This window comes from Scophthalmus maximus, chromosome 11 (genome assembly GCF_022379125.1).
Source record: "Scophthalmus maximus strain ysfricsl-2021 chromosome 11, ASM2237912v1, whole genome shotgun sequence".
Taxonomy (NCBI): domain Eukaryota; kingdom Metazoa; phylum Chordata; class Actinopteri; order Pleuronectiformes; family Scophthalmidae; genus Scophthalmus; species Scophthalmus maximus.
Genome location: NC_061525.1, coordinates 24,587,501 through 24,605,000, shown reverse-complemented (window position 1 = coordinate 24,605,000; position 17,500 = coordinate 24,587,501). Strand labels below are relative to the sequence as shown.

The following is a 17,500-nucleotide window of genomic DNA, read 5'->3' as shown; positions in this document are numbered from 1 at the left end:
GACTCTGTCTCAGTGGTTCAGGTCTCCTTTGGACCTGAACCAGGACTCAGACTCTGAACCAGGACTCAGACTCTGTCTCAGTGGTTCAGGTCTCCTTTGGACCAGAACCAGGACTCAGACTCTGTCTCAGTGGTTCAGGTCTCCTTTGGACCTGAACCAGGACTCAGACTCTGAACCAGGACTCAGACTCTGTCTCAGTGGTTCAGGTCTCCTTTGGACCAGAACCAGGACTCAGACTCTGTCTCAGTGGTTCAGGTCTCCTTTGGACCTGAACCAGGTTAAACCAAAGTCCGAATACGACGATATAAAAGCACGTTTGACCTTTCTACGTCAGCAGAGGTCAGCAGAGGTCAACGCGTCCCCAAGCGTTTTCTCCTCCTCGCCCTCCTCCTCCTCTTCTTCTTCTTCTTCTCTGATTCTTACAGTTTGAGCTCTTGTCAGTGTGAGAAACCAGATTTGATCAAAGTCTCGTCAGTGTTGACAATCCACGTAATCCCGGAGTCAGAGGTCGAAGGTCGTGGAGGTTTTTTTTTCCTGGGAAAAGTTCCAAACTGAGTGAAGTGAGGAGGAGCTGAGGAAAAGAGGTTTCCATGCTTCCTATCTTCTCTCCTACTGGAGCTTCCTTCACCAGAGGAATATTTATATATATATATATATATATATATATATATATATATATATATATATATAATACATTATATATATATATATAACATACATTATATATATATAATGTATGTCTGTATATCTGTATTGGAAAGTTGTCTCCCTAATATTGGTATTGACCCCAAACTTCCATATCGGTCAGGCTCTATAATGTTTATGTATATTTTTTGCATATGATTTATTTGTGTGTACATGATGCACAGTCTGCGGGAGGCCCAGGCGGTGCTGCTGAGGAAGACTCTGTCAAGGAGAGGAAGAGGGGACAAGATGGCCGCCCTGCTGATGAAGCACATAGAGAAGGAGAGGAAGAAACTTGTCAGCGCGGCCTCCTCTTCCAACTCGTCATCGTCCTCATCGGTGAAAACCAGTGGGAAGAGTTTCCACACTCAGAAGGGCCAGTACACCGTCCACCTCACCACACCCACAGGTCAGTTATCATCCCTTATCATCGTTCATAGATCAAGTTATGAGAACAACCTTGAGCTTGTCAGGTTGTGTATATAAATATATAAATATATATAAATGTGTGTGTGTGTGTATATATAAATGTTTTGTAATATAACGTATGAGTTCTGCATCTATAAAAAACTAAATATATATTTTCTATGAATTTCTAAATGGATTGTTTGACCTTTACTCGTGACACCAGAGATAATAGCATCTGCAGAAAGTGTAAATCACATCAAAGTTTTCATATCTGAGTTCATATTTTTAACACAGATTGCAGCTTGATCGTTTTAAAGTAGCCCACCATGCTAACGTTAGCATCCGTCGGCTAAGTGATCCTGTTTTCAAGGTAACAGTTGCGTCGGCTAAGAGCAAACACACAGTTCAGCGTGTCACAGTGACTCAACGTAGAAACTCTTTCTGCGCTTTAACACTGATACATTTGATTGTAGAGTTTGAATAAATTATTTTGAATAAATCAGTTTTGTAAAGTAACCAAACAAATTGCTAGCTTCTGACTAGCTTCCTTGGAGTTAGCTGATAAGCTAACTGTTTGTAGCCTGTGAGGAAGTGAGTGTAGTTCTATATTGGAAGTTATAAAGGTTTGAATTTGACTCATGACACTTGACTTAATGTAAGATAACGTCCATAATTATAATATTACAAGTTTTTTGTTGTTGACACGTGTTTATGACGAAACATGTCTGAGGGCGTCCCGTTGCACTCGGAGCAGACCTCAGTGTGACGTGTGTCGGGTCGGAGACGTGACGGCAGACGTGTCGCGTTTGGACACGTCACCTCGAGCCGACGGTGGATTTAAAACAAACATACCACAACACGTGTGTCACCGTTTTCTATCGTGGCCCCGAGAGCGACGCCGAGATAAAACTGTGCACGCGGGTCGAGTCTGTCAGGCGTTACATTGTTGGAACGTTTTTCTTTTCTTTTTCCATCTTGGTCCAAAAACAAGCTGACGGTGATTTAATGGAGCTGGAATGCCTGGTTTCTAATGTGTGTGTGTGTGTGTGTGTTAATACAGTCTCACAGTCGAGTCACAATCGCTGTGATCAGAACAGTAAACACTTCCTGTTATTGTCCAGCTGTGCAGAGATCTGACCTGAGAACAGTCGGCCTCCTGTGGAAAACTGATGGATGAGTGATTGACGTCTGAGAATGAAGGGATGACTAGATCAGACCTGAGATCAGCTGATGATGTCATGAATCATGCAGATACCCATGTTGCTGTTGCCGAACACACTTGAGACACGGAGCCAGAAAGAATCCGTCAAATGTTCTGGTGCGGATCTGGACAAAGAGGCGGGGCCAGGAAAGCAGCTCTGTGTGACTGACATGAGACCGTTTGATTTCACGATGAATCAATCATGACATGAATGACATCATTGTTGTAGTTATGTGCTGACACGTAGTGTGTGTGTGTGTGTGTGTGTGTGTGTGTGTCGGGACATGAGCTCATAGACAAACAGCAGCAGGAACAACCAGCCTTTATTCCCCCAAAAGCAGCCCGGCCCTCAGCACTGCTGGGGCCCCTGAGCAGGGCCCCGTACTGTGGTATCTCGAAGTGCACGGACGATTGTTTCACTTCTTCTCCTGAGGTGTTATACAAACCTGCAGTGGTGTTTTACATGTTTTAGTACTACTGCAGTAGTGTTTTACATGTATTTTACATGTTTTAGTACTACTGCAGTAGTGTTTCACACGTTTACATGTTTAAGTACTACTACAGTGGTGTTTTACATGTTTAGTACTACTGCAGTAGTGTTTTACATGTATTTTACATGTTTTAGTACTACTGTAGTAGTGTTTCACACGTTTACATGTTTTAGTACTACTGCAGTGGTATTTTAAAGGTTTTAGTACTACTGCAGTGATGTTTTACATGTATTTTACATGTTTTAGTACTACTGCAGTGGTGTTTTGCATGTTTTAGTACTACTGCAGTAGTGTTTTACATGTATTTTACATGTTTGTGGTACTACTGCAGTGGTCTTTTACATGTATTTTACATATTTTAGTACTACTGCAGTGGTGTTTTACATGTTTTAATACTACTGCAGTAGTGTTTTACATGTATTTTACATGTTTTAGTACTACTGCAGTGGTGTTTTGCATGTTTTGGTACTACTGCAGTAGTGTTTTACATGTATTTTACATGTTTGTGGTACTACTGCAGTGGTGTTTTACATGTATTTTACATGTTTTAGTACTACTGCAGTGGTGTTTTACATGTTTTAGTACTACTGCAATAGTGTTTTACATGTATTTTAAAGGTTTTAGTACTACTGCAGTGGTGTTTTACATGTATTTTACATGTTTTAGTACTACTGCAGTGGTGTTTTACATGTTTTAGTGCTACTGCAGTGGTGTTTTACATGTTTTAGTACTACTGCAGTAGTGTTTTACATGTATTTTACATGTTTGTGGTACTACTGCAGTGGTGTTTTACATGTTTTAGTACTACTGCAGTAGTGTTTTACATGTATTTTACATGGTTGTGGTACTACTGCAGTGGTGTTTTACATGTTTTAGTACCACTGCAGTAGTGTTTTACATGTATTTTACATGTTTGTGGTACTGCTGCAGTGGTGTTTTACATGTTTTAGTACTACTACAGTGGTGTTTTACATGTTTGTGGTACTACTGCAGTAGTGTTTTACATGTATTTTACATGTTTGTGGTACTGCTGCAGTGGTGTTTTACATGTTTTAGTACTACTGCAGTAGTGTTTTACATGTATTTTACATGTTTGTGGTACTACTACAGTGGTGTTTTACATGTTTTAGTACTACTGCAGTAGTGTTTTACATGTATTTTACATGTTTGTGGTACTACTACAGTGGTGTTTTACATGTTTTAGTACTACTGCAGTAGTGTTTTACATGTATTTTACATGTTTGTGGTACTGCTGCAGTGGTGTTTTACATGTTTTAGTACTACTGCAGTAGTGTTTTACATGTATTTTACATGTTTGTGGTACTGCTGCAGTGGTGTTTTACATGTTTTAGTACTACTGCAGTAGTGTTTTACATGTATTTTACATGTTTGTGGTACTGCTGCAGTGGTGTTTTACATGTTTTAGTACTACTGCAGTAGTGTTTTACATGTATTTTACATGTTTTACTACTACTGCAGTAGTGTTTTACATGTATTTTACATGTTTGTGGTACTACTGCAGTTGTGTTTTACATGTTTTGTGATTGACACTGAACTTCAGTACAGAACCTCAGACTACAGCTTCATGCTCGATCCACACAAAGTGACGCAGCTTCTCTCAACTGTTACTGTTACGTGATGAACTGACCAGGAGCTCGACTGACTCGTACGGAGTCGGAGGTGAACGTTGACAACGTGAACAGTAAATAAAACTCCTTTCAGCTGCAGCAGCAGCAGCAGCAGCGTGTTGCGTCACCAGCCCGACACGCTGCGACGACGTCCTGCAGCCTGTTGGGAAACTGAGCCGAGATGGAACAGAACACACGGCAACAACAGAAGAGAGAGAGAGAGAGCAGGAGAACGAAAGAAAGAGAGAAGAGAGAGAGACATTCATATACTCATGCTCATACTCTCTCTCTCTCTCTCTCAGTGTGGACTGATGGACCAGATCCCTGCTAAACATTTAGTTTGGAATCAAGCCCAGTCCTGCACACTGCTTTCAATTATCTCTCTACCTCTCTCTCTCTCTCTCTCTCTCTCCTTGCTCAGGAACTGTTGCTCGCTCGCTCACACTCAGGAGTGTTTAGGGGAAAAGCAGAGAGTGAGAGAGAGAGAGAGGGGGGGGCGTGTGGTGGTTTTCTTCTTCTTCTTCGTCTTGTTCCTTCCTTTTTTTTCCTGCGACACTCGTTTTCACTCGACCCCAGAGAGAGAGAGAGAGAGAGAGAGAGAGAGAGAGAGAGAGAGGGAGAGGGAGGAGGTGAGGGGGGGGCGAGCGAGGTAGAGTCAGAGGTTTCAGGAGTTCGGACGATGCAACACTCTGAGAAACTCTGACTGCAACAGTCGACATGCTGCAGCCTCCGATCCACGGTTTTCTGTCCGTCACCGTCGTCTTCCTCGTCTTCCTCTTCTTCCTCTTCGTCTCTCCTCTGCCAGCTGACGGACAGACGGTCACCGGGGGAGGAGGAGGGGGTGGCGGGGGAGGGGTGGAGAGGATCCAGGTGATGTTCACGCCCACGATCTGCAAGGTGCGCTGCGACCAGGACCGATGTGTCAACTACTGCGAGAGAGGCAACGTGACCACGCTGTACAGCAGCAACCGTGAGGGAGGAAGAGGAGGAGGAAGGAGAGAAGACTCCCACGGACCGGGCTTCAGAGTCTGTAAGTTCACCTTTGACCTTTGACCTTTGACCGTCCGATGTGTACAGTTTGTTCGCGTCAGTGCTCGATGTGACGAACACAACTTCGACAGTTTCACTCTCTCTCCTGCACCGTGACCTTTTTTTCTCGCCGTCTGAATATCGGGTTCAAAGTGGCCCTGAGTAAACTACATTACCCATGATGCACTGCAAGAGATGCTGACCTGTACCTTTGCCTGTTATATCAAGGTTTAGCTTGTTTTGGTTCTGGAACTTAAGACTTTCCGAAACCAAACAGATTGTTCCCTTTTAACCAGAACCAAACCAACCAAACTTACCGAACAAATAACCAGAACCAACCAGAACCAATCAGAACCAGCCAGAACCAGCCAGAACAACCACAAGCAAACCAACCAAACCAAAGGAACCAAAGGAACCACAGGAACAACAGGAACAAGAGGAACAACAGGACGATGATGCAGACAGAGAATCCTCCTCCCATAGCTGCAGGACGATGATGCGACCGCCACCACCGCTGCCCGTCCGAGGATCTGATCTGAACATGTGAGGTCACATGTGTCACGTGTGCAGCAGCTCCAGCTGCAGATCTTTGATGGTTGGCAGAGTTCACTCTCTGACGCGGAGCCAGTGAATAGTTGTTGCAGACTGAACTGACTCCAGGTCCGTTTGTTAAATCTCTCACAGCTTAACACCTGGTTTCACTTCAGAATCTCAGAGTCCTGACGCTGAACGTGACGCAGGAGTCTTCTTCAGGAGTCTTCCTCAGGAGTCTTCCTCAGGAGTCTTCTTCAGGAGTCTTCTTCAGGCGTCTTCTTCAGGAGTCTTCCTCAGGAGTCTTCCTCAGGAGTCTTCTTCAGGAGTCTTCTTCAGGAGTCTTCTTCAGGAGTCTTCTTCAGGAGTCTTCCTCAGGAGACTTCTTCAGGAGTCTTCTTCAGGAGTCTTCTTCAGGAGACTTCTTCAGGCGTCTTCCTCAGGAGTCTTCTTCAGGAGTCTTCTTCAGGACTCTTCCTCAGGAGTCTTCTTCAGGAGTCTTCCTCAGGAGACTTCTTCAGGCGTCTTCCTCAGGAGTCTTCTTCAGGAGTCTTCTTCAGGAGTCTTCTTCAGGCGTCTTCCTCAGGAGTCTTCCTCAGGAGACTTCTTCAGGAGTCTTCCTCAGGAGACTTCTTCAGGCGTCTTCCTCAGGCGTCTTCTTCAGGCGTCTTCCTCAGGAGTCTTCTTCAGGAGTCTTCTTCAGGAGTCTTCTTCAGGAGTCTTCTTCAGGCGTCTTCCTCAGGAGTCTTCCTCAGGAGACATCTTCAGGCGTCTTCCTCAGGAGTCTTCTTCAGGAGTCTTCTTCAGGAGTCTTCCTCAGGAGACTTCTTCAGGCGTCTTCCTCAGGAGACTTCTTCAGGCGTCTTCCTCAGGAGTCTTCTTCAGGAGTCTTCCTCAGGCGTCTTCCTCAGGAGGCTTCTTCAGGAGTCTTCTTCAGGACTCTTCCTCTGGAGTCTTCTTCTGGAGTCTTCCTCAGGAGACTTCTTCAGGAGTCTTCTTCAGGCGTCTTCCTCAGGAGTCTTCCTCAGGAGACTTCTTCAGGAGTCTTCTTCAGGCGTCTTCCTCAGGAGGCTTCTTCAGGAGTCTTCTTCAGGAGTCTTTCCTCAGGCGTCTTCCTCAGGAGTCTTCCTCAGGAGTCTTCCTCAGGAGACTTCTTCAGGAGTCTTCCTCAGGAGTTTTCCTCAGGAGACTTCTTCAGGCGTCTTCCTCAGGACTCTTCTTCAGGAGTCTTCCTCAGGAGTCTTCCTCAGGAGACTTCTTCAGGCGTCTTCCTCAGGACTCTTCTTCAGGAGTCTTCCTCAGGAGTCTTTCCTCAGGCGTCTTCCTCAGGCGTCTTCCTCAGGAGACTTCTTCAGGAGTCTTCCTCAGGAGTCTTCCTCAGGAGTCTTTCCTCAGGCTTCTTCCTCAGGAGTCTTCTTCAGGAGTCTTTCCTCAGGAGTCTTCTTCGGGAGACTTCCTCAGGAGTCTTCCTCAGGAGTCTTTCCTCAGGAGTCTTCCTCAGGAGACTTCCTCAGGAGTCTTTCCTCAGGAGTCTTCCTCAGGAGACTTCCTCAGGAGACTTCCTCAGGAGTCTTTCCTCAGGAGTCTTCCTCAGGAGACTTCCTCAGGAGACTTCCTCAGGAGTCTTTCCTCAGGAGTCTTCTTCAGGAGTCTTTCCTCAGGAGTCTTCTTCGGGAGACTTCCTCAGGAGACTTCCTCAGGAGTCTTTCCTCAGGTGTCTTCCTCAGGAGTCTTCCTCAGGAGACTTCCTCAGGAGTCTTCAGTTTTGGATCAGATCTGGAGTCTGTTCAACATCTGGTGAATCTGAACTTTCTGTTCAGCTCCTGTTCTGAGCTGCTGCAGCCCAACCCACCACAACCAAACCAGAACCAGACCTAAACCAAACTAACCAGAACCAAACCAGAACCAACCAATACCAAACCAGAACCAAACCAGAACCAACCAATACCAAACCAGAACCAAACCAGAACCAAACCAGAACCAACCATTACCAAACCAGAACCAAACCGGAACCAACCAATACCAAACCAGAACCAAACCAGAACCAACCAATACCAAACCAGAACCAACCAATACCAAACCAGAACCAAACCAGAACCAACCAATAACAAACCAGAACCAAACCAGAACCAACAAATACCAGACCAGAACCAAACCAGAACCAACCAATACCAAACCAGAACCAAACCAGAACCAACCAATACCAAACCAGAACCAAACCAGAACCAACCAATACTAAACCAGAACCAAACCAGAACCAAACCAGAACCAAACCAGAACCAACCATTACCAAACCGGAACCAACCAATACCAAACCAGAACCAAACCAGAACCAACCAATACCAAACCAGAACCAACCAATACCAAACCAGAACCAAACCAGAACCAACCAATACCAAACCAGAACCAAACCAGAAACAAACAAATACCAGACCAGAACCAAACCAGAACCAACCAATACCAAACCAGAACCAAACCAGAACCAAACCAGAACCAACAAATACCAAACCAGAACCAACCAATACCAAACCAGAACCAAACCAGAATCAACCAATACCAAACCAGAACCAAACCAGAACCGACCAATACCAAACCAGAACCAAACCAGAACCAACAAATACCAAACCAGAACCAAACCAGAACCAACCAATACCAAACCAGAACCAAACCAGAACCAACCAATACCAAACCAGAACCAAACCAGAACCAACAAATACCAAACCAGAACCAAACCAGAACCAACCAATACCAAACCAGAACCAAACCAGAACCAACCAATTTCAAACTCAAACTCAAACTGAACCCGAACCGAACCTGAACTCTCTGGTGCAGATCTTCTGGATATTTGGGAAATAATTTGTTTGTGAAGTCCAGGGAAAGAAGAAAAAAAACACAGAGGACTGATGGCATATCACACACACACACACACACACACACACACAGACAGATCACACATACACACACACACACACAGATCACACACACACACACACACACACACACACACATACACACAGATCACACACACACACACACACACACACAGATCACACATACAGATCACACATACACACACACACATACACACAGATCACACATACACACACACACACACACAGATCACACACACACACACACACACACACACACACACACACACACACACAGGTTTCCTTCCTCGGCTCATTAGCTGAACTCTGGGTAACAATACACACACTTCCTGTGGAGCGAGCTCAAACAGGAAGTAGGAAGCTGCTGGCTGGTTCTGTTGGCGCCCGGTCCACTTTCACCTCCGTCCCAACAGGGCGGCAGCTTTTTTTTGTCCAGTGTGTGTGTGTGTTTGTGTTAATAACTGGCCTGATACTTTTATGTGTGCATAATCGACCAACCAGGAGTCAGAGTTAGTTCTAAGTTAAATTTCTAGCTGAAATATCTTTTCATATATAAAGACGATCAGTGACTGTATATAAAGACGATCACTGACGATCACTGACTGTATATGAAGATGATCAGTGACTGTATATAAAGACGATCAGTGACTGTATATGAAGATGATCACTGACTGTATATAAAGACGATCACTGACTGTATATGAAAACGATCACTGACTGTATATAAAGACGATCACTGACTGTATATAAAGACGATCACTGACGATCACTGACTGTATATGAAGACGATCACTGACTGTATATAAAGACGATCAGTGACTGTATATGAAGACGATCACTGACTGTATATAAAGACGATCAGTGACTGTATATGAAGACGATCACTGACTGTATATAAAGACGATCACTGACTGTATATAAAGACGATCACTGACTGTATATGAAGACGATCAGTGACTGTATATAAAGACGATCAGTGACTGTATATGAAGACGATCACTGACTGTATATAAAGAAGATCAGAGACTGTATATGAAGACGATCACTGACTGTATATAAAGAAGATCAGAGACTGTATATAAAGACGATCACTGACTGTATATGAAGACGATCAGTGACTGTATATAAAGACGATCACTGACTGTATATAAAGACGATCACTGACGATCACTGACTGTATATGAAGACGATCACTGACTGTATATGAAGACGATCACTGACTGTATATAAAGACGATCACTGACTGTATATGAAGACGATCAGTGACTGTATATAAAGACGATCACTGACTGTATATGAAGACGATCAGTGACTGTATATGAAGACGATCAATAACTGATTTTATATATGTGTCCTCTCCTGCAGTCCTCTGTCCTCTGCTCTGTAAGAACGGAGGCATCTGTCTGCAGAAGGATCGATGTCTCTGCTCACCGAACTTCACCGGGAAGTTCTGCCAGATCCCCGTCACCTCCCCTGAGGCCGCGGCCCCCGCCGCCGCAGCGTCACCGTCCTCCACCAATGAGATATTCAAGCCCGGACTCGTCTCCGCGGCCAATCAGGATGAGCTGACCCGGTCGGAGTTCCTCCTGCCGCTGGGACAGAACCAGGAAGCGGCGAGGTCCGGAGGTGAGTCTCTGTTACCGTCCGCGTCTGCGAAGCTGAACTCTGATTGGAGGAGGTGAAACACAGTGTGTGTGTGTGTGTGCAGCTCCAGGTCCGTCCATGGTGAAGGTCAGAGTTCAACACCCACCCGAGGCCAGCGTGAAGATCCACCAGGTGCTGAAGGTGAGAACATTTTACACAAAGTGATTTTCAGACGATCATTGTGTTGAAGGTCGTCGTGTTGTGATGATGTCATCGTTCAGAGCGCAGCGAGGGGATTTAAAGTCATAACTCAACCTCATGATTTATAGAATCGTTGTGAATGTTCTGATCAATCAGACGCTTTATGGTTTGTCTCTTCACATCCAGGTGTCTGGATTCAGCCCCACCCTGCGGACGCACCCCTCCTCGTCCTCGGGGTCAGCGGGGGCTCCCGCCCCGCCAGGCGGGGGCGTCCTGGCTCAGACGGTGAGGGGGGACGGCACATACACCGAGCACTCCGGGTTCAAGTACTGCTTCAGGGAGGTCAAAGACGGACAGGTGAGCAGCAGCGGGGGACGACTCACTTTAATAGAAAACGATTTACCTGCTCTGTGAAGTCCTGACAGCGCCTCCTAGAGGCCGGAGGCTTCAACACGGCCAATATATAACCCCCACTTACAAGCTGCGGTCGAATTGACTGAGTGAAGTGTTTCATCAGCACCATGAAAAGAGCTGTTCAGCTTCTCTAAGTGCTTAGGAAAGGAGCTTCAATGCTTCCTTTCCTATCTGACCCACAATTCATTGCGGCAGCGATATTTAATGTGACGCGCAATGTATGAACTTAAATTTCTGGTTGGTTACACAGATCAACAAGTGGTCAGTGCATGGTGTCTGCAAAAACCCCAAAAGAGTGATGTGTTTGACTCTGAGAACTCTGTGTGGTCATCAAACTGAATGTCTGTCTCCATAGAAACACTCCGTCCCTGTACATTTAGGACAAAGGGACAAATCTTCAACTACACTCAACATTCTGGGAGTCAGGACAGAAGTTGTGTCACAACCTTTTACTTTCAGTTTATAGATTATTAATGTTTTTATTTCTATCACAACTTCGGTGATGAATAAATATGTTTCAGCGTCTCGTCCATGTTTAATATGAATCAACCTAATAAGAACTCACGAGGTGAAGTCGCCTAGAAGTTGAGCCTTTGTAGTTCAGAAATGTGTAGTTTCACCACGACAGACGCCTCCGGGCCGCTCGGTGACGTCCTGTGAACACGCTGGTGATGCTCTGAGTTTTTATTGTGTGTGTGTGTGTGTGTGTGTGTGTGTGTGTGTGTGTAGTGCAGCTCTCCTCTGCCTGGACTGAGGAGCAGGGACATGTGCTGCCGAGGGATCGGGAAGGGCTGGGGAATCAGCGACTGTGTCCTCTGTCCTGGAAATACAGGTACACACACACACACACACACACACACTTCTCTCTTTCACGCTATGAAAATCTGAAACTTTATGACTGAAATATTTTGGAAATAGTCAACTAGAAGCTGCTTATGTAACTATCTGACATTATCACACACACGCACACACACAGTCACTCGGTAATGATGCCTTCATGTTGGTGTAGAGCGCTGACTAACAGTAAAGGAATGCAGCTCTGTGGGACTGTAGGCCTTTAATGCACTCGCACACACACACACACACACACACTCTCACACACACACTCTCACACACACATACTCACACACACGTGCGCGCACAGAGCTAACATCTGCACGTGTGTACAGACACACAGGAACTTGTATTAGCTCACTTGCTGGCGTCCAACAACATCACATCAGTCTGTCAAATCAGAAAGAATGACGCAATACACCTTAAAAAACCACACACACACACACACACACACACACACACACACACACACACACGGACATCTCACACACACACACAAACACACACACACAAACACACACACACACACACACACACGGACATCTCACACACACACACACACACACACACACAAACACACACACACACACACGGACATCTCACACACACACACACACACACATAGTTGTGTTACATTGACTCACATTCATTTCTTGGAGACTTACTGTAACTTTAACCGCATCTTGTCTAAACATTGAACTAATGTTGAATGAGCCACAAACCTCCGTGTTTCATTTAAAACTAATGATTATTAAAATAAATAAAAATAAAAATAATTGTCTAATATTGTTGTGTGTAGTTGTTTTCTTTGCAAGTTAATAATAACTCCACAATAATCCATCACTGATCATCATCAGGTCAAAGCAACAGCAGCTGTCCCTCTGGTTTTGAGCGAGCCAACGGAACGCAGTGTGTCGGTGAGTGTAACACACACACACACACACACACACACACACACACACAGACGGTAGGTCAGAGGTCACAGACAGACAAGCAGGTTTTGATCGCACAGTCGGTGGTTCGATTCCTGCCTCGGTGTCGTCGGGGGCTAGACAAGGACGACGTGTCTCAATTCTTCGTGCTCACACACTTCATATGTTCGCATTCACGAAGGCAACGCGCTCCGTCAGCGTCTGGATGATTCACCGCCAACGGTCGACGTCTTGGCCACGGTCCGGACTGATGATGTAATCAACCGTGTCACGTGACTCGGGCGCACGCAGCTGGAATAATAATATCATCATTTCTGGTGAATGTTGAACGAAATTATTTGATTTGGGAACAACTCTTACACACACACACACACACACACACACACTACACCAGTGAGTACACTGTGCACATGTACACACTCTGTGTATATTAATGTGTATATCATGTGTAAATGTGTGTGTGTAGACATGAATGAGTGCCTCCAGCCGGGGCTGTGTGAGAACGGGATCTGTGTGAACACCAGGGGGAGCTATAGCTGTGTGTGTAGGGCGGGGTTCATCCTCGACGCCACACACGGAATCTGCATCTGTAAGTAACACACACACACACACATGCACACACACGTGCGCTGCCGCCAGCTTTGGGAATGACATTGGGAATAACGCAGTTACTCCAGAACTGGGCACTAAGCGTTTTTAAACCAATGCACGTTTTGTAAAAAAATCAATGAATATTTCCTTACGGCCTGTTCGCCGTGTGCGCCGGACAAATAAAAGGTGTGGACCGAACCACACAGCACTGCGAGAGCAGATTGTATACATCACTCATCGAAGCCTTAACAGACGTGCCAGCAGGCGGCGCTGCCACTCCGCGTTTTTGGCCTCGTAGTGCGTGCGTCGGACTTCCGTGCCGGAGGTGGCGGCCTGGCCAGGGCTGTGACATCACAACAACAACAAAGAGAGAAACAAGCTTTCTCCAAAAATCGCTTACTGTCCCTTTAATACTGACAAAACACCCGCCGCAGGTTCAGTCGGCTGTTTATAATTCTGTCTCGTCTCTGTCGCAGTGGACATGTGTGTTTTATCTGTGTGTGTGTGTGTGTGTGTGTGTGTGTGTGTGTGCTTGTGTGTGTGCGTGCACTCACTCTGTGTTTTTTCTCCTGAACTGGACATTTATATCTACGACTTGTTGGATTTGTCAGATTAAGATTTGTGCAGCATAAAAACCACGGTTTTTAAATGTTCGTTCACACGGAAACAAAAGCACTTTGCGTCTGGACATAAATAAAATGTGTCAAGTGTAAAATATTCAGTTTTTATCCAATTTGAACGGGCTCCAGGTTTGACTTCGTGCTGTGGTCTCATTGTAGGACCAAGCTACAGTCGGTCTGCAGGCGTTTGATCACCAAAATATTCTGACAGTTCTCGACCAATCGTGTCAGTCAGTGTCAGCTGTCAATCATGACGTCTCAGCTCCTTTTTATATCATCAAATAACTCATGAGAAGCAAAGTGATCAGAAACATGAACACGTGAACAAACATCATTGTGATGAGAAGGACCTCACATGACGGAAACGTCTCCATGTCCCATCTGCTGCACCTTCACCTCAGGCTCCAAAGGTTCTCTCCAGCATGTCTATATATATATATATATATATATGTATAACCTCCCCCCCCCAGCCCAGAGTGTGATCTCAGAGGAGAAGGGTCAGTGTCACCGGGTCCTGGGCTCCGGTCGGGGTCCGTCCTCCTGCTCCCTGCCCATCCTCAGGAACATCACCAAACAGATCTGCTGCTGCAGCCGAGTCGGCAAAGCCTGGGGCCCCGACTGCCAGAGGTGTCCGTACTTCGGTTCAGGTGGGTCACCAGGTCGACGCCCTCGGGAAACGGTTGGATGGTGATGAAACGTGGTGCCGATATTCACGACCACAGCTCAGCCGATAGCCACCCTGCGTTCCATTATACCTCGGAGCTCAGAAGTCGTTCAAGTATCGAACGTATCGGATCTCAGAACTCTGGACTTCGACCTTCCGAGTCAGAAATTGCAACTCGGGAGGTCAGAAAAAAATCATCACCCCGACTTCCGGGCTCAGGGATTCAAGTTCCGAGGTGTAATGGAACGCAGCATGACTGGAAATGCAGATCAAAAATCAATATCCACCACAGATTCATCTTTTAAATATGAGGATCAAACTTGTGAAGTCTGTTTCATGGTCAACTCACAGAACATTTATTGTGAAAAGACGGCAGGAAGTGTCGTGTTTCAGTCGGTCTCGGCGTGTCTCCTCCTGCAGTGGCCTTTAAGGAGATCTGTCCGGCTGGTCCCGGGTATCACTACTCCGCTTCGACGCTGCAGTTCAACCAGAGGGTCAAGGAACGGCTGGGGGGCCGAGGGGCCCCGCTGGTAACCCACGGCAACCAGGACAACCAGGGTACCGACCTGAAAACACGCCGCGTATTCACAGCAACACCACCTGTCAAGTTACACCATTGTTGTTTAAGTCTGATCCGTCGATGAGCTGTTTGTTTTTTTACCTCCGTGTTTCTCTGAACCCACTTGTCTCCTCTCAGGTGCTGATTCTGGATCCAGTACCATCGCAGCCTCCAGGCCTCAGCAGAAACCCTCGTCCTCTGGACCGGCCGCAGGCGGAGCCAGTACTTCGCTGAGCTCTGCCTCCTCAGCTGGTTCCAGCGGGGCCCAGACCAGACCCGGTCCACCTCCGTCTCAACCCCGGCACCCGTCTCAGCCTCAGACCCGCCCGGCCACCGGCTCGCCCTCCACCAGGACGCCACAGTCCGCCGCCACCAGCACCACGACCGTCCAGGACAAACCCCAGACTCCCGGCAGACCTGGGACCCAGCAGAGCAGGACGGAGTCTGCCCCGTCGCTTACTACACAACCGAGACCACAGCCCCCGTCCACCGGGAGTCAAGGTAACAGGAGCTTTGAGAGGGGGGCGGGGTTACCATACCAAACATACTGCCTGTCCAAGGTTCAGTACAATCTCCTGCAGATGTTAAAAGAAAGAGAAGCAATTTAAATCCCAAGTATGTAATTTTTGTAATTTTCTGGCGCCATCTGGTGGTAAAGTTGCAAACTGCAACCTACAGAGCGACCGACAGGGGACACTTTATGGTGTCGCACCGCTGATTCCATTTCCGGGTTCCGTCAGCGTCTGAAAATTCAACGTGAACGCGACGTGTTCTGGAGCGTTTAGTTCAACAACTAATTCAACACGACGTAGAAACATGGAGACTCGCACGGAGGTCGGTCCACCTCATGAACTATATTTAACTCTTATATGAACAGAGTTATGGACAATATATTCAATTTCTGTGAATACGTTCTTCTGAATATTACACACTGCAGCTTTAAAGTTGTTGTCTAATTTGTCTAAAATATATATAGATTTATTTAAAAAAATTTTTTTTACCACTTTCATGTTTACTTTATTTTCTTTTTGTGTGTGTGTACAACAGTGTCATCTGCAATCATTTGCATTTCTTTGCCTTGAGATCATGAATGTGTAGAATGAATAAGAGGAGCCTGGCGTCGATCCCTGAGGTTCACCTGCTGTAATTAACTAGTTAACACTGAGAATGAAAACAACCACTCGACATTCAGAGAGTTTAGAGATTAAAACCTCACATCGTTTCATATTCTGAATACTAGTACTTGCAGGACGACGCATCGTGTTGTTTTCAATGTTGTGCGTATTTAACGTTGTGTTCTCTGCCGTCAGCGGGCGGCCGTCCCATCTCGGTGGCCCGACCGGACCAGGCGCCGGCGAGAGGGGACTCCCTGCCTGCGCCGGCCCAGCCACAGAGCCCTGAGGGCGGGTCGAGACCCAGCGAGGTGCTGCCCCCTCCGCAGGACAGACCGACGACCCGACCCGCCAGGGTCCAGAGTGAGTACCAGCAGAACCGGAGCTCGGCTGCGGCAGACGGCACAGGAAGTGAGAGCGTGACAAAACCACCAGGGTCCCGAGACGTGTATACATATATATATATATATATATATATATACATATATATCTTAGAGTAGAAAGTTTTATGTCTTTAAAGAGGAGATTCATTTATGTGTGTGTGTGTGTGTGTCTGCAGCAGTGCGAGGTGTGTGTGAGAGCAGGCCAGGTGTGTGTGGGCGTGGCCTCTGTGTGGATCAGCCAGGTGGGAAACACACGTGTGTGTGTGATCAGGGATACCAGCCCAACTCTCAGCGCACACACTGCCAAGGTGAGACGCACACACACAAGCTCGGACAGACGGAATAAATACCATCACCGTGTGTGTCTTCTAATGTGTGTGTGTGTGTGTAGATGTGAATGAGTGTGTGCAGTCTCCAGGTGTGTGTTCAGTGGGGGAGTGTGTGAACACCGTAGGAAGCTTCAGGTGTGTGTGTCCGTCTGGATACAGGAGCAGCAGCAGCCAGCAGACCGGTTGTCAAGGTGACGCTGACTTCCTGTTGTTGTTGTTGTTGTTGTTGTTGTTGTTGTTCTTACTCACACCATCGGCCTCAGTCACCGCAGCGTCTCGCTCTCTGTCGCCCGCAGACGTGGACGAGTGTCAGCTGAACCCCTGCAGGAGCGGTCGCTGTGACAACACGCCGGGCAGCTACCGGTGTGTCTGTCGCCTCGGTTACAGGCTCATCGGCAACACCTGCACAGGTGA

General features: G+C 46.6%; 2 protein-coding genes and 1 long non-coding RNA gene across 7 annotated transcripts in view; 2 read left to right on the top strand and 1 right to left on the bottom strand.

The window, feature by feature from the left end:
- The window catches only part of LOC118298189 (latent-transforming growth factor beta-binding protein 2-like), a 16,148-nt gene extending 13,326 nt beyond the window's left edge, over positions 1-2,822 (top strand). The window contains exons 4-5 of the mRNA XM_035621964.2: positions 870-1,093; positions 2,214-2,822. Coding sequence (XP_035477857.2) covers positions 870-1,093; positions 2,214-2,269 — 280 coding nt within the window. The 3' untranslated portion in view covers positions 2,270-2,822. The remainder of the gene's footprint in view (positions 1-869; positions 1,094-2,213) is intronic.
- Positions 2,823-5,023: 2,201 nt separating this feature from the next.
- The window catches only part of LOC118296689 (latent-transforming growth factor beta-binding protein 4), a 31,542-nt gene continuing 19,065 nt past the window's right edge, over positions 5,024-17,500 (top strand). For 3 of the 5 annotated variants that reach the window (XM_047335469.1, XM_047335468.1, XM_035621835.2), the window contains exons 1-14: positions 5,028-5,442; positions 10,229-10,489; positions 10,572-10,648; positions 10,835-11,005; positions 11,792-11,894; positions 12,754-12,813; positions 13,295-13,417; positions 14,510-14,686; positions 15,124-15,261; positions 15,401-15,763; positions 16,573-16,737; positions 16,934-17,065; positions 17,149-17,277; positions 17,383-17,496. In XM_047335469.1, coding sequence (XP_047191425.1) covers positions 5,130-5,442; positions 10,229-10,489; positions 10,572-10,648; positions 10,835-11,005; positions 11,792-11,894; positions 12,754-12,813; positions 13,295-13,417; positions 14,510-14,686; positions 15,124-15,261; positions 15,401-15,763; positions 16,573-16,737; positions 16,934-17,065; positions 17,149-17,277; positions 17,383-17,496 — 2,326 coding nt within the window. In that variant the 5' untranslated portion in view covers positions 5,028-5,129. Of the gene's footprint in view, positions 5,443-10,228; positions 10,490-10,571; positions 10,649-10,834; positions 11,006-11,791; positions 11,895-12,753; positions 12,814-13,294; positions 13,418-14,509; positions 14,687-15,123; positions 15,262-15,400; positions 15,764-16,572; positions 16,738-16,933; positions 17,066-17,148; positions 17,278-17,382; positions 17,497-17,500 lie in introns of all 5 variants that reach the window. The other 2 variants (XM_047335470.1, XM_047335467.1) reach the window with 2 other exon arrangements.
- LOC118298883 lies at positions 14,803-15,503 on the bottom strand. Its single transcript, XR_004789697.2, has 3 exons — positions 15,365-15,503; positions 15,053-15,269; positions 14,803-14,959 (listed from the first exon to the last, which is right to left on the bottom strand). It is a non-coding gene; the product is annotated as an uncharacterized LOC118298883 (long non-coding RNA).